A 14,592-nucleotide genomic window follows, 5' to 3' on the forward strand; every position below is an offset into this window, starting at 1 on the left:
CGTAAGTGTGAACATGAGTGTGAACAGCTGTGTGTGTCTTTCTGAGCTGGTGCCCCTCACCTCCCGCCCTGTGACAGCTGGGACTGGCTAAGTTGTTAAAAAACAGTTTGAAAGGTCATCTCGTGCTGCAATTACATACGATGAGTTTGTGATAAAGACAAACTGACACAAACTAACACCAGGTGATGTGAACAGCGGCGAAACCACATTCACGTGAGTTAAAATAATTCAACTTCTGACTCACAAAAATCCATCAGCTGACATTCGCCCGAGACCACCGGCAATCAGACCTGAAGCCTAAACTCACTGACACTGTGTGAGGGCTCCTGGAGCTAAATGCTTCAAGTTTTATTTGGAGCAAAGTGAGCTGACTGATATGACTTCACGGTAAACTGCAAAAATATGATCCATAATGTCCTTATCAGTTGGTTGCCAGGGGTGAATATTTACAGGTCTTCATGTACAAGAGTATCATGAGGTAGAACTTGGTGTGGACGCGCCATGAGATCCACCAGTAAACAACTATGAACTGCACATCTGTTGACTGATTAGTAGGTGGCACATGTTAACTGGAACTCAACCCCCTTCATAATCCTGAAAACGCAGCGATAAACCAAAAACTAGCTGTCAAAGTTCCAACTCCTCCTTCACAGTACAATCTTCTGATGTTAGGATTTGTTTACATTTGCACTTAATTTAAAATGGAAATGCGTCTGAACAGAATCTGACAGCATCTATGATCCAAATTCATTTACTAGAGCCTGACCGATATATCAGTGGTGCCGATATATCGGCTGATATTAGCTCTTTGTTGATACACAGCATTTATAACCACTGATAATTGACATTTTTAAATGCAGACTAAAGAAGAGACGGGAGAAACACCCTTCAACTGAGTGATGATGTTGATGTGATTTGGTGCTATATAAATAAAATTGAATTAAATTGGATTTAAACTGAATTATTATCTTAGTAAGGACTCATAAATAATGCCCCACAACAAATGTTAGGGAAGTCTGTTTGTGTTTCGTGTGTCTAAAAGACAAAAGAGATACTGCCAGATTAATAACCAAATATCGGCATCAGTGACTGTATTAAAACCTCAAACCATTCAACTTCACATCTCTACAAAGATTAATGTTGCTGAACTGGCTCTTTACCTGCGTCTGCTCACTGAAGTTCAGATATTGCTTCTGCTGCCCCAGCAGGCCGTTCGGTTTCAGACCAGTGGGCATCTGACAGGACAGTGAGGCCTCATCCAAATTTGGGATCGAAGCCATTCCTGATATGGCTCTTCCTCCGACCTGGTAAAAGCAGGAGGGATTGGAGGGAATCTGACTGGGGGCCGGGTTCAACCTCGGCTGACTGTGGTGCACGCCGTTCACAGGCAGTCCTGGGGCGGCATTTCTGTACATACAGCTTGTAGAAGCCGGCGACCGCTCCAAGATCTGCTGAACAGGAAGTGGATTAGAAGTCTCTGGAGTCATGAACTTGTTGAGAGAGCCGATGTCTGTGGGGTTCCTCTGGAAAGAGCCCATCTGCTGACCCGTGATCAGCTGCTGCTGCTGAGGCCACGCCTGCCTCTGACTGTTGCCGTTTGGGGTCTGTACAGGAAAGTGGCTCTGCATGCAGCTGAGTGATGAAGAGAAAACAGCCTTGTTTGAAATATTGGAGGCAAATGTTTCTCCACAGCTGTCTGCTTGGTGTGTCACTGATTTGCTGCACTTGGTGCCCTGGAAGGTAAAGACATTATTTAACTGTCCTTCCTTGTTTTGGTCCTGGAGGCCAAATGTTTGGTTGGCTGGGATCATTTGAAGAAGCACTGGGTTGGTTGAAGGCTGCCTGAGCGGGAATGCTCCGAGGTTGTTGTCCATGCTGCTGGCCTTTAGCTGACTTTGTGTTTGAGGAAAGCTGTTTGGCAGGACGTTGTTAAAGGTCAGTCCATTGGGACTAGAAGAATTAGGCTGAGGAAAGTCCATGTGGCTCAGTTTCATCGTCTCCTGGACCGCTGTCATCTGCACTCCGTTGGGTATCAGCTGGGTCTGTGTCTCGAGAGCCCAGTCAAAGTTCAGCTCCCCGCCTTGATCTGGATCCTGGTTTTGAAGTGGGTCCAAACCAGAGAGGCAGGCTGGGATGCCGTCAATCTGTTGCGGCAGGTTGAGTCCGACATCCTTCTGCAGCTGCTCCTCCACGTAAGACAGGATGTCATTGTTGAGAATGTCGCTGAGGTCGTCGCCGAACCCACCATGGCAGCTCATCTGCAACAGCGTGCTCTCCCAGCTCTTGAGCTCATCAGGCTCAACATGCAGGCTTTCGATGAGCTCACAGTCCCCAAAGATCTGCTGCAGGGACTCCATGATTTCCTGAACCGTGGTTTCTGCTTTCACTACGTTTCCCACTGCCGGGCTGGGCTCCGTGTCTCCGGGAACGTTGAGTGTGGCGTTGGTATCCTTGAAGACCATGTCGTTGAGGTTGCTGAGGGTGTTGGCGCTGTTCTGATCGCAATAGAGCGAATGGTCCTGATTCAGCATGCAGCCCAGCAAGGAGTCGCGACTGATGGCGTCACTGTCAAACTTCCCCTGCTTGGGGGCGGAGCACGGGTCACGGGGCTCAATGTTGGGGGTGACATCATACAGCAGCGCCTCTCCGGTGGTATAGTTAAATGGCACCTGCAGACGTCTGAGGCGAAGCTGCTCTTCTCCTTCTTCATTTCTGCAGGTGAACACATGAGTGAGTTTTCCACTGGGTCCAAAACAAGCTTTCCATTTACTGAGCCAAACACCTCTGTCTTTATGAGAGTGAGGAAACAGCACAGGAAATAAGGAGAGGAAATATGAAGGACTCAGGGAAGAAGAGAAACTGAGGAGAGGAGAGGAAAATTTAAGGAAAGGAGGAGAGATAACAAAGGGAATACATAGAGAGGAAATAAGAGAAGAAATGACATACCAAGGACACAGGGAAATGAGATCAGATGAGAGGGGAGGAAACAAAGGAGAGGAAATAATGAAAGTAACAAGTACAGGAAAATAAATAATAAAGGAAACAAAAAGAGCAAAGGAAATAATGAAAGAAACCACAAGATGAAACAAGAGAGAAAAAAAACAGTTGAGACCAGAGAGGAGTAGGGGTAACAAGGAAAGAAGGACAGGAAATACTGAGAGGAAACAAACAATGTAAACAAAGATGAGAAACAAGGAAATGTGAGGAAAAAAAGCAAAGAAAGGGAATGAAGAGAGGAGTGGAAGCAGTGAAGGAAATAGGAAGAGGAAAAGAAACAAAACAGGAAGCAGGAGTCAAAAAGACATAATGACAGGAAATAAGAGGAAAAACCAAGAGAGGGAAGGAAACAATGAAAGAAACCACAAGATGAAACAAGAAAAAAAACAAACAGTAGATACAAGAATGGAGAAGAGAAAACAAAGTAAACAAGGAGAGGAAAAAATATGTAAACAAAGATAAGTAACAAGCAAATGGGAGAAAAAACAAAGGAAATGAGGAAAGGAGTGGAAACAGTTTAAGAGTTAAGAAGAGGAGAGAAAATGAAGTACGCAACAAGGAGATGAAACAAGAGAAAATCAAACACTAGAAAAAAGATTAAATGACAGGAAGCAAGGGAAGCAAAGACAGTAAACAAGGAGAACAAACAAGAAAATATAGGAAAAAACAAAGGAAACAAGGAAAGGAGTGGGAGCAATTAGGAAAGTAACAAGAGGAGAGGAAACAAAGTTGGAAACGAGGACAAGAGAGCAAATAACTAAGGGAACAAGAAGAGGAGAAGAAATTATGAAGAAAACAAGGGGAGGAAAGATTAAGGACACAAGAAAAAGGGAAGAAATAAAGAGAAAAGGGAGGAAACAGGAAAGGGAGGAAACAATAAAGGAACCAAGTAGCGAAAGCATAAAGTACACGATGAGGGGATGAAACGAGAAGTGAAAAAACGCAGAGAGGAAAGGAAACAAGGAACAAGGGAAAGGAACCAACAGGAAGAGTTGAACCAAAAAAATAAAAGTGAACTAAAAGAAAAGAAAGAAAGCAAAGCAAACTGATTGAGCAGCAGCAGATAAACATCTGACTGCGGCTTTAATGAATTCTTCTTCATGTTCCTGCTGGAGGAAACAAGTCTGCAGACTTACGTCAAAGCTCTCTGCTGGGCCACGATGAACTCGGGTTTCCCGTTTTTTATGATGAGCCGGGCGTTAGCCTGGACCCAGACCCACCGGCCGGCCTTGGTCAGCAGCCTGAAGATGGTTATGCCACTCTCTCCGGTTTTCATCACTGCAAGAAGACGTGTCATTTTTAGATTTTGCTGCACAGCAGCTGGCAGATAGCAACAGATTTCTTGAGTTATGGAACCCAAGTGATGCACACAGAATTTAAAACCGGCCGTGCCTATTTTGGCATTTTTCGCCTTTTGTAAACCGAGCGGAGCTTCCGACTTACTTCTGACATGGTTTTCTGCGCAGTACAACATGTCGGCAGCATGGATAAAGTTGTAGCCCGAGCCTTTCCTACTGATCTCTATCTCGGAGTAGCCCAGAACCAGCTTCGCTCTGTGGATGAAACACACGCCAGACTTCACTTGAGCGCCACAGCTTCATTCAGACGTTCAGTGAGAGATTCAAACAGCTCTCTGTGCCTTACCTTGCGTCGACGCCTATGGGTGTGAAGTCCATCTTGTGTTTGGTCTGGAACATGAGAGTCTTGGTGCGGATCTCCAGGATGGACGGCTGCTGCATCGGCGTTGCGATGGCAAACAGAGCAAGCTGCGGAGGAACCAGTGACCCGTCCTCCGACACGTGGTTCTGATTGTGGAGAAACTTGAGGCGGCCGTGGAAGTTCAAAGCCTAAAGACAAGCACACAGTTTTAAGAATAAAGACCTCCCTTTAGGCCAGGAACATCTTGTGGATCCCGGTGCAGTGAGGCGTGTTGGTGTGTGTGTTTACCAGGAAGCCAGACGAGTTGTCGAGTAGGCAGCGCAGGCGGCAGCAGAAGTTCCTCTCCAGGAAGGACGAGTTCTCTGGAGGGACGGCATGCGGGTCGTAGCTCACTATGTTTCTGCTGATCTCAGGGTTGCTCTGGTCACCTGGAGCGATGAGGAAACATTCATCTTTAGATTATTACACGAAGCAATACGATGCAAAAGAATTAAAACGAGCACCGCAGATACACAAAATCACACTGGAAAATGTAGACTGCAGCAGCAAAGAGACGTGACCATGTTTCTGGCTCCTCCTCTGCAGGTCACCTGGACAGGTGTGATCACTGTGCAGTGTGGGCAGACTTACTGGGGCCGTCGGCACCCTCTGTGTTTGGGTTGAGAGAGAAGTGGAGCTGCTGTCTGAAGAAAGCTCGGTCGTCTGTGTGGATCAGCTCAAACACGCTCTGATGGACGACGTCCGACTGGAAGCAGGAAGCAGAAACATATTTTTAACGACACGAATCAACCTCAAAACTTTCCTCTGACACAAGCGGTTGCTCTTCACGTCTAGTGCTTTGTCTTTTTTAACCTTTTAAAATATTTTCAGTTAAGCTTATTTCTTCATTTTATCAATTGCACTTACAATCCATCATCTTTCTTCTTGGTCCAATGTCCTATTTCTCCTTTGCTTGTTCCATCTAGTTTTCCTACAGTGCTTTTATGTCTTTGATTTTTTTCACTTTGTTTGTTTTGTTTATTTTTTCCACTCACTTTACATCGTTTCATGATATTTTTGTAGTTGCTTTGTGTCTTCTTTACTAGTTTCACCCATTTTCCTTTATGATTTCACATCACTGTGAGAACAGTTTTACTACTTCTTTATCTCTTTGCAGTCTCTTTTCTTCTTCTTTGGTTGGTTTTGTAGTTGGTTTGTGTCTTTTAACTGTTTATCTCTTTTGCATGAATTTATGTTCATTTTTATGTTTTTCTGTTCTCTCATTAAATAACAAACAAAAACTTGTAAAAAAAAAAACAAAACTATAATATTATGATATGTTAAATTGCAAATGCAACGCAGGGAAAATCACCATGGAAAAAAACACCAGAAAGGTAATCAAAAACTCTTAATTTCTTTAAGTCTTCAGGAATAGTTCTCCAGGCTTCTTGATGGAATTTCATTTGGATGTTTTTTGCCTTTTGTTCTGACTTCTGCTTTCAGGAAGTCTGAATAAACTATTGCTCAAGGCCACCTTGAAAAACAGTCTGGCTCCTTGGAAGCAAAACAGAAAGAAACGAAGGGTGGTGCAATATTTTTGCACAGTACATATTTACATTTGACTGAAAATATTTCTCCCATAGAATGAAGTTACCATAAGTTAAAGTTACCTAAAAAAAAAAAAAAAGTCCCCAACCCCGTTTTGTTAATACAACACAGGAAAATGACCCTCACATGTCTTAAATAAAGGTGTGAAATAACAAGCGATGCAAAACCACAATAACATTAAAATTAACTTATGAAAAGACTCTTAATCACATCGTAAAAGTACCTCCAGTAGTGTGGAGGAAATTTAGACCCTTCTTCTGTGTAAATGTGTTTGCATGTTTATCTGACTAAATACACCCAAAGCTAGTTTGAAACTTGTTAAAACCTTTTTAAATTAAATGCATACACCTGATTTGATTTTATATATTGTGATATTGACATTTTATTCCCATAACTAAACAAATGCTGTACCTTTTGTACAGTGTGACTTATTACATTACCATTGTGGCTACTGTGAGACAGAAAGCAGAGGTGGGCTTGCCTTTATTTTAAAGCTTTTTGAGTAAACGTAAACAATGTTGACCTCCATCCTGGTTTTCGTGAGCATCAGGCTCACAAACTGCACTAACAAAAGGTGTAAAGGACGTCACTTTCTTTCTGAGAACAACAAATATTAAATAATGGTTCCACAGACTCGGTCCTACGCCTTCCCACCTTTCCAGTGTTTGTCCTGCCGAGGTGCGTTCAAGAGCGATGATGCAGGTGTAAACACACATGGAGCGAATAATGCTCCCAGCAGTCAGAGCTGATGGACAGGGCTTGAAACAGAGGCGCTGTTGTTGTTGCTAAAGGAGCAAGGTGCTGAGAGAGCCACACCTCAGCAAACAAAGCCCAACACAAAACCCTCCTTTGTGAGCGACGCTGAAAAATGGCCTCGAACTTCTCATGACAATTCGCTGCGCACAAAGCAGTCCTAAAGTGAGGATTTGTGGCTTTTTCTAGAGAAATACTCAGGCCCTTGATTTTTACAGTAATCTCCACGTTTTCTTCACGTCTGTTTCCTCTTTTGTCTCCTCCATGACTGTGCTCAGAGCTGCTCTATAAATACACTTTATAAAGTCATAAACAGTTGAAGCAGCTGGTGAGTTGGGGCTTTAAAAGTCACTGCAGCCTCCAAAACAAAACGTTTCCTGCCCTGATCTGCAGCCCCACTTCAGACCATGTTATGCATGTGAACGAGTGTTCAAATGTGTGTGTGTGTGTGTGTGAGGGCTGTTTACCACGTGCACTCTCTCCAGGCAACATTTTTTTAGGGTTTTTTTTCTTTTGCTTGTGCTTTTTCTTCCCAGACTACAGACTACATCTTTAACCCCGGTTCAAACAGATTTGTTTATAAGTCAAGAGTTCACCGCTCACAAAGCATTTGTCATGCACGCACGCATACTCACAGAAACAAACGCAGACACATGAGTCCCACACAACTCCACTACTTAGTCATTCGAAATACCGAAACTTTAAAAAATAAATCTTTCTTATGAAGTGATGAAGCAGCTTTTTTATTTTTCAAAAGTCACATTTTAAATGTTAATGCTTCTGATGTAACTTTTAGGATGTAGTGAAACAAGTCGGGTAAAAACCTGTAGTGCTGTTTGTCTAACTACAACAATGTCATGTCCCTACTGCTGAGTCGTGGCTTGTTTCTAAGGCTTGGTAACCATAGGGCCAGTTTACACACATTAACTAACTATACCCTGCCTGACCGTCCTGAGCCGTTCTAAATCTGAGAGCTTAGGTGGAGTACAGGGTTTAGTCAGACAAAAGCTGCTTCATTACAAAAAAAGTCCACTTTAGACTCATGAAATCCATATATATCAGCTGACCTGTAGGGTGTGCAGAAAAGGAGCACAAAACATTACAACCTGGAGACCTTGATTGAGCTGCAGGTATTTATTAAAGTCAAAGGTAAGAATCTGAATCACAACCAGCTGTGGGTTTCTCCAAAATCCCAATTTAGATTAAGCGTTTGTGTGATTGAAACGCACTATCTATATGAGCAAAGACAAAAATAAAAAAACTTATAATGGTAAATGTTTTTATTTTATCGGAACCTATAGCTGAGAAAAAGACTCACTGAAGCCTTGTCACTGGATTTTATGGCCAAATCTTAGGTGGAGTGCATGATTTCTCCTGCTTTATTTAAAGAAGTGTGGTGTACCCACCAGTAATATGTCTTTACTGGCTGCTGCTGATGTTAACGCAACTGAATTTCACTCGCTGAACAAGCAAAGTACAAAAACAACCTAAATGTCAAAATGAGAAAAAGACTGATTTGAGACCGACTTATGAAGGTGGAGTCATCTATTATAAACTGGTCAAGGCTGTGTGGGATCATGGAGGTTGAAGTAGCTGTAATCTTTGAATGGATTCAAAAGGATTTAACCGAGTCCAACATATACGCTACGCCTAAGATCTGTGTCAACGACTGAACTGCAGGACGTGTAGAAGAACAGCAGAAAACATGATTCACAGCCAGACTCTGGCTGGTCCTGATACTGAATTGGACCAATCCATGCATGCCATGTGGGGCTGCAGGTATTTATTCAAGTCAAAGCATCACAAGTGACTGTGAACAAAATGCAAAATTGTTTGACTTACTTTGAAAATTGGAAAAATACTATTTTTGATCCTGTTACATCAATTGGTCATGTAGAAGTGAAACATTTCAACATCTCTAAATGTGAGTCCCTGATTGATTTTGAATTCTAAGTCAAATACTCCTTGTTAGTTTTTTTTTGTGTTTTTGATCAGCTATTAAAAGTCAAAAGATTTACAAGCAGTCCTTGTTTGTGAGGAAAAAAAGAAGGCAATAGATTGAAATCTGTGTGACCTGACTTTCATGGACAACAAATGTGAACTGAAACCCACTGCTTGTTAGATGAAAGGCTGAAAAAATGCGGCGGTGTACTGTTAAAGGATGTTTTTAAGAGGAACATCAGAGTTCAGGAGGTCACTGAAGTGGAAACAGGTTCTTGTGCAGTAAAAACTTATTTCTGCATGCAGGCTTCTCTTTTTACCTGCTGATTTGATCATTTCTGGAAACTGACCATTGTTGCTCCATAAAAGGAAAAACACGGCCCGCCTTCGGATTTAGTACATCCTTACTCTAAAATACAAAGACAAGTTATGTGCAAAGGCATAGCCTCACTGTCAGGCCTTTAGGTCGTTCAAAAAACCTTCAATTTCAGAATCAGAATCAGTCGCAGTTCACAGGTTACTGGTTGGCTATATCCTCCTGAGCCCCAGCCCATTGAAAGATACTGTTTTTCCTTGGGTCTCGGGTGGACCAGTTTAAGTACACTGAGAATCCCAAGGAGACTTGCAAACTGTCATATTAACGATGATTTGATCTCATTTCACTGAAATACTTTGGAAGGAACAGTAATTCTTGTGAAAAGGGAAATGTGCCTGTAAAATGACAAATAGGTCCTTGATCTTGAGCACTGTATGGGTAACGACCCATTAAGTAATCACTAAACTAACTGTTGCTGGACGAGCAAACAACACATAGGTGGCAACGTTTAAAAGTTACACTTTCAACAGAGACGACTAGAACAACTGGACAATCCTGAGCATCTCGATATCACTTGTTATTTAATTCAAATATCCCTTTCTGGGATTTCATTACCTGGATGAGAATCACTTCATCAAGACATTAATACAAATGTATTTGTTCTTCTTGCTAGAATAAGAATAAGTCTCTTTAAAGTTTTAAAAGTGCAGCTTTTTATCCTAAAACTTGATTTTTTTTTCCATGTTTGTCTTGTAAAAATAAATCAAACCTGTACAGTGAAGGGTTACACAGGTTGAGGCCAGCTGAGACCAAATTGGAGCGTATGTGCCCCAGGCTGCTAAAATGAGCGAGACACCCCTGGGCTACGGTTTGATTTTAGCTTGGCACATCAGCGTTATACTCTTGGCAATCATTACTGGCTTTGTGGTATTGATTTAAGAATGTTTGGGCTGTGCATGCTAACTGCCTACACCTCAAGTGTGCACAGAGGCATGCCTAGGGTTGGCATAGGAGAGACTACCACTTCCTGTTAGCTCCTTTCTTACTCTCCTGGTTGAAGTTACACACATTTTAGCTTCGATTCTTTGAATAAACAAAGCCCGTGTTTATTTCTTGGTTCGTCATACAACAGTACCTATGATCTCCCCTTTATCAGCCACCAGCCTCAAGCAAGCAAGACTACACAGCTTCTCCAGCTGCAACTTGGTTGTTGTTGATGGTTTCTTCGCTGGGGATTAATTATTAAACATATTTGATTTTTCCTTTGTTCTGTGATTTTGAGTGTTGCCTGACGAGATGATCAGAAACTGGACCATAAATGACAAACAGGTTGCTGGAAGTTTATCCAAAACATAAAATTTCAGGTTATTACTCAAATAAAAAAAACAGATTAGACCCCATTGTGAGAGATCTAGTGAAAAATCTACTGCAAGAATTCCATTTTATTAAAAATTCTTATCATTATTGTGTGCACGAGTTTTTAAAGATGTTTATTAAACCTTTGAGGTTGATGCCAAACCTAATCTTAGGCAATCGGAACATGAAATTTGTGTTTGTTGTTGTTAAATTTTGGCAATGAGGGAACAGCAACAACATACAGGGTTGGGTAGGGATAGGGTTGAGAGGGTTAAAGGAGTTCTTACTTGGTATCTATTTTCTTCTGCTATGATTTCTATTCTTGACTTCCTGATGAGGAGCTCTGTGTATAAACAGTTTTATGTTACTAAACTGTTACTGACCATCTGTTCATCATGTGTTTTTTCCACCTGAATTCTTGGATGATGGGTCATGGAAGGTAAAATTTCAAGCTAGATTAGTCCAAACGGTCGTTTCGTTGGTTTGCTGCCACTTTTCAGACTGTTTCAAAGCTTTTTTTCCCAATGCTGCTAGGTGGAAATAATTTGAATTCTTCATGATAGATCCTACCACTTTTCACATGCAAAAAAAAAAAATCAAATATTACTATAACAATGAACATTTTTGACATTTTTATCCCACTTTTTATGTGGTGCAAGTATCTGAAGTACTGATCATATTGTTTCTCTTATACCTGATGGAAGCCGAGGAAGTCCTGAATGGTGGGGGACGTGTAGAAGACGTAGCCTTCAGCTGTCACCACCAACACGAAGCCGCTCAACGCCTGGAGATCGAAAACAAGCTTTACCATCTTCGTTCTATCAGAATGTCTGAAATAAGCCACAAGCACGTGAAAGGCGTTACCTGAAGCAGCAGGTCTCCCTCAGAGAAGTTCACCCCATCGATGGAGGTCACTGTGGAAGTCGTGAAGGAGGAGGGGGCAGTGGAGGTTACGGAGGATGGCTGCAGCGCCGAGCTCTGGCTGTTTCCTCCAAACATGATGCTCCGCTCGCTGGTGTAGCTGGAGTTGTTGTTCTGGCCCATCTTCATGGTGGCTGCAGGTGATGAAGATGAACAGTTAATTTGCTGAAGCTTTAAAACGTGTATGACATTTAAAACACCAACAAGGATTGCTTGGGGGGGTAAAAAAAAAAAGACTATTTTGCTTTGTTGTTGGATTTATTTTCCACTTTTGATTTTGTTTTAACACAGAAGACCCCACAGGGCCAAACCGAATGCAGTTTGAGACGTGCTAAACAAATAAAAAGTGATGCAAACATGACTCTGACCTCATCTTGAAACAGCTGGCTGTCTTATTACAAAACTGTCAAATTTCTCAAGAATCTCTGATGAAATATGAAGTGAGAAAAACACCAAAAGCGGAACATCACTGTCTCTTTCCATCAGGGTGGAGCTGCCTCCTGCTTCCTGTCATCTTACAACACCGTAACTCTGCTCTCCCTTCTCTTCCTCTTCCCTTTCTGGCACTTATCGATCAGCTTTTATCACAAAGAAAAACAAGAGAAAAAAATAACTGCCCCAAAGCAGCTTAGCACAGCCCCTCAGGGAGGAAGCAGGTGGTTTTCGAAGATGGAAGCCGGTCTTAAAGGGCGATAGAAGGACTGAAGGAGTCTGGAGTGTTTTTACTACACTCGGTTGGTTTGTTGGTTTTTACTGTTTGTCTCGCACTGATATTGAGAGATGCATTTTACACTTCTGGATATTTTTTCTTTTCTTCGGCCTTGGTCTTTTACCGTCACAGTATTTTGCTTTTCCTTGTCTTGTAGAGCTCGTTGTAAAGTTTTTTTTGGGTGCTCTTGTGTTTTTTTTTTCCTCACAGGGCATAAAAGGTCTGTGCAAATTTGCTTTTATATAGAGCAACACTAAAAAAGCACAGTGATTTGACAGAATCAAGCATTGGAACGCCTTTAAAACTCCAAAATACTAAATCTTGAAACTATAAAAACATCCTTAGCTCCAACATGTCTACTCTAAACATCAAAAATTACTAATATCTCACAGGTTCAGCTTCTTGATTTGTTGTTATTCTTCAAGTTTTATATAGCAAATTGAAATTGTTTTGGTTTTAGGGGGAGGGGAAACAGATTTAAAGATGAAAAATGAGTCGATTAATCCAGAAAATAATAGTGGCGGCCTTCACTCTGTGCAGACTGCTGGTTTAGAGTACTGGCAATGCTTCTGTCCCAGCCCAAGCGCTGGGTTTTGAAATTCAATTCCTGGAGGCTTGCTCAGCCCCCGTCCTTGTTAAAAGTCCAGGCTGAATGAGGATAACAGACGGAGCCACAAAATTACCCGTTGGCCTCGGCGTTTCCCCCCATGGACCAAACGCAGCGGGGAGGCAGCCATTTTGGACGACAGAGCTCATGTGAAGTGGTTGACGGAGGCCCTGGGAGCTGCCGGAGAGGCTTGGATCGATCTGGTTTTCTAAGAGCACGAGAGGAGTTGCGTTGCAGCCTCTTCTCCAACAAAACAATCATAAAGGCATTTCGTGTATAATTTAGAGATACTGGATAAAAACCCTCGGATTATAACTGCCTGAAAACAAAAATCACACAGAGCTTTTTTAGGAAAGAAACTCTTCCCTGAAATGATTATGTTTGACAAGCTCAAACTTTGCTCTGAAATGGGGCCTTCAGCAAAGTCTTCTAAATGATTAAAGACACAAAACTAGAGGCTGTGGAAAAAATGCAACTCCAATGTGGATTAAACATGGGAAAAGTTTTGAATAATAAAGTCAGTTTAAGTACAAGAAGTCCTTAAGAGGTGGGTTTTTTCTACTCTTGGATCTTAATGATGTCATAGAGAGTGAATATCTCTAATTATAGTCATTGGAGACACACAGCTCCCTAATTTATCAACTCACTGTAACACTTACAGGTATATTAGTGATGCTCTATGGCCAGAAAAAGCAACAGTACCAGATTTGAGCACTCAAGCCAGAATTCGAACGACTCGATGATCTTTTATTGAATTTTTGACACAAAGTTAAATAATTCAGTTTTGATATGCTCTGTTTGGTTTAAGTTGCTTTAAAGTCAAATATGTGGTTAAATAAAACAAGCACGGAGAATATCAGGAACATTTTCCCAACTACTGGGATCTTCCAAGGGAAAGACTTCAGTTTGCTTGGAGCCATAAAAATACCACCAGAGCCAGATAATCTGATATTTGCCTGGTACAAAGACAGGAACATGCCGGAGGAAAAGCAAACCAGATGGGTTGGTTAAACACACTAAAGCACACGGAAAGGAAATGTACCAGTGTGGGCTAAACTGGGCACATCAGCGTCAGTGCGTGAGTTTCCTGAGAGAGAGAGTGGCAGCATTACATTTCAGAGTTTATATCAAAAGACACATTCTTGACCACACAAACGATCTGGTACACATAATAATCTGAGGTATGGAACGCTTGGTACAAATATTAAAATACACCAAAAAGCCAAAGAAACATACCCTGCAGAGACGGCTACATCTTTAGCTTGGTAAAAGATATAAATCAGTTTCTTCTTTAAATGTTGTAATTAATGGTACTGCATGGACTTAACACTGGAATTTACAAAATGCTGGGGTGCTTCCAAGCTCTGATATGGTATTATTTAATTGGGACAAAAGTAATTAATAAAAAAAAAACTATAAAAATGACATCAAAAAGAGTTTATATGTGAAAGTCACTACAAGTGGATAACGCATATGTCAAGCTACGTCATGATACATTATGACAGAATATTGTACGATATGTGAGATATGATATCGTAAAATACGATAAGCTATAAAAGGGTAAGTCATCTTGACACAGTAAGAGAAAACAGTTTAGGATAATCACACAATACTGTATGATACAGTGATATCATACGATATTTTACAATACAATAAGTTAAGATACGATACAGCATGACATTGATTTTAATTTAAATACCACCTTTGGTGAAGAAGCAAACATTAACAGCAAAATTCACGCCCAAA

General features: G+C 41.5%; 1 protein-coding gene across 1 annotated transcript in view; it reads right to left on the reverse strand.

Moving 5' to 3' along the window:
* ahr2 (aryl hydrocarbon receptor 2) overlaps nt 1-14,592 on the reverse strand; it is a 98,183-nt gene that overhangs the window by 3,859 nt on the left and 79,732 nt on the right. Inside the window, exons 3-10 of the mRNA XM_040051369.1 lie at nt 11,474-11,664; nt 11,304-11,393; nt 5,287-5,401; nt 4,945-5,084; nt 4,642-4,844; nt 4,441-4,550; nt 4,134-4,275; nt 1,161-2,712 (exon numbers count right to left, since the gene is read on the reverse strand). Of these exons, the coding sequence (XP_039907303.1) occupies nt 1,161-2,712; nt 4,134-4,275; nt 4,441-4,550; nt 4,642-4,844; nt 4,945-5,084; nt 5,287-5,401; nt 11,304-11,393; nt 11,474-11,664 (2,543 nt within the window). The remainder of the gene's footprint in view (nt 1-1,160; nt 2,713-4,133; nt 4,276-4,440; nt 4,551-4,641; nt 4,845-4,944; nt 5,085-5,286; nt 5,402-11,303; nt 11,394-11,473; nt 11,665-14,592) is intronic.

The sequence above is a fragment of the Simochromis diagramma genome, unplaced genomic scaffold (genome assembly GCF_900408965.1).
Source record: "Simochromis diagramma unplaced genomic scaffold, fSimDia1.1 OVJJ01000107.1, whole genome shotgun sequence".
Classification (NCBI taxonomy): Eukaryota; Metazoa; Chordata; class Actinopteri; order Cichliformes; family Cichlidae; genus Simochromis; species Simochromis diagramma.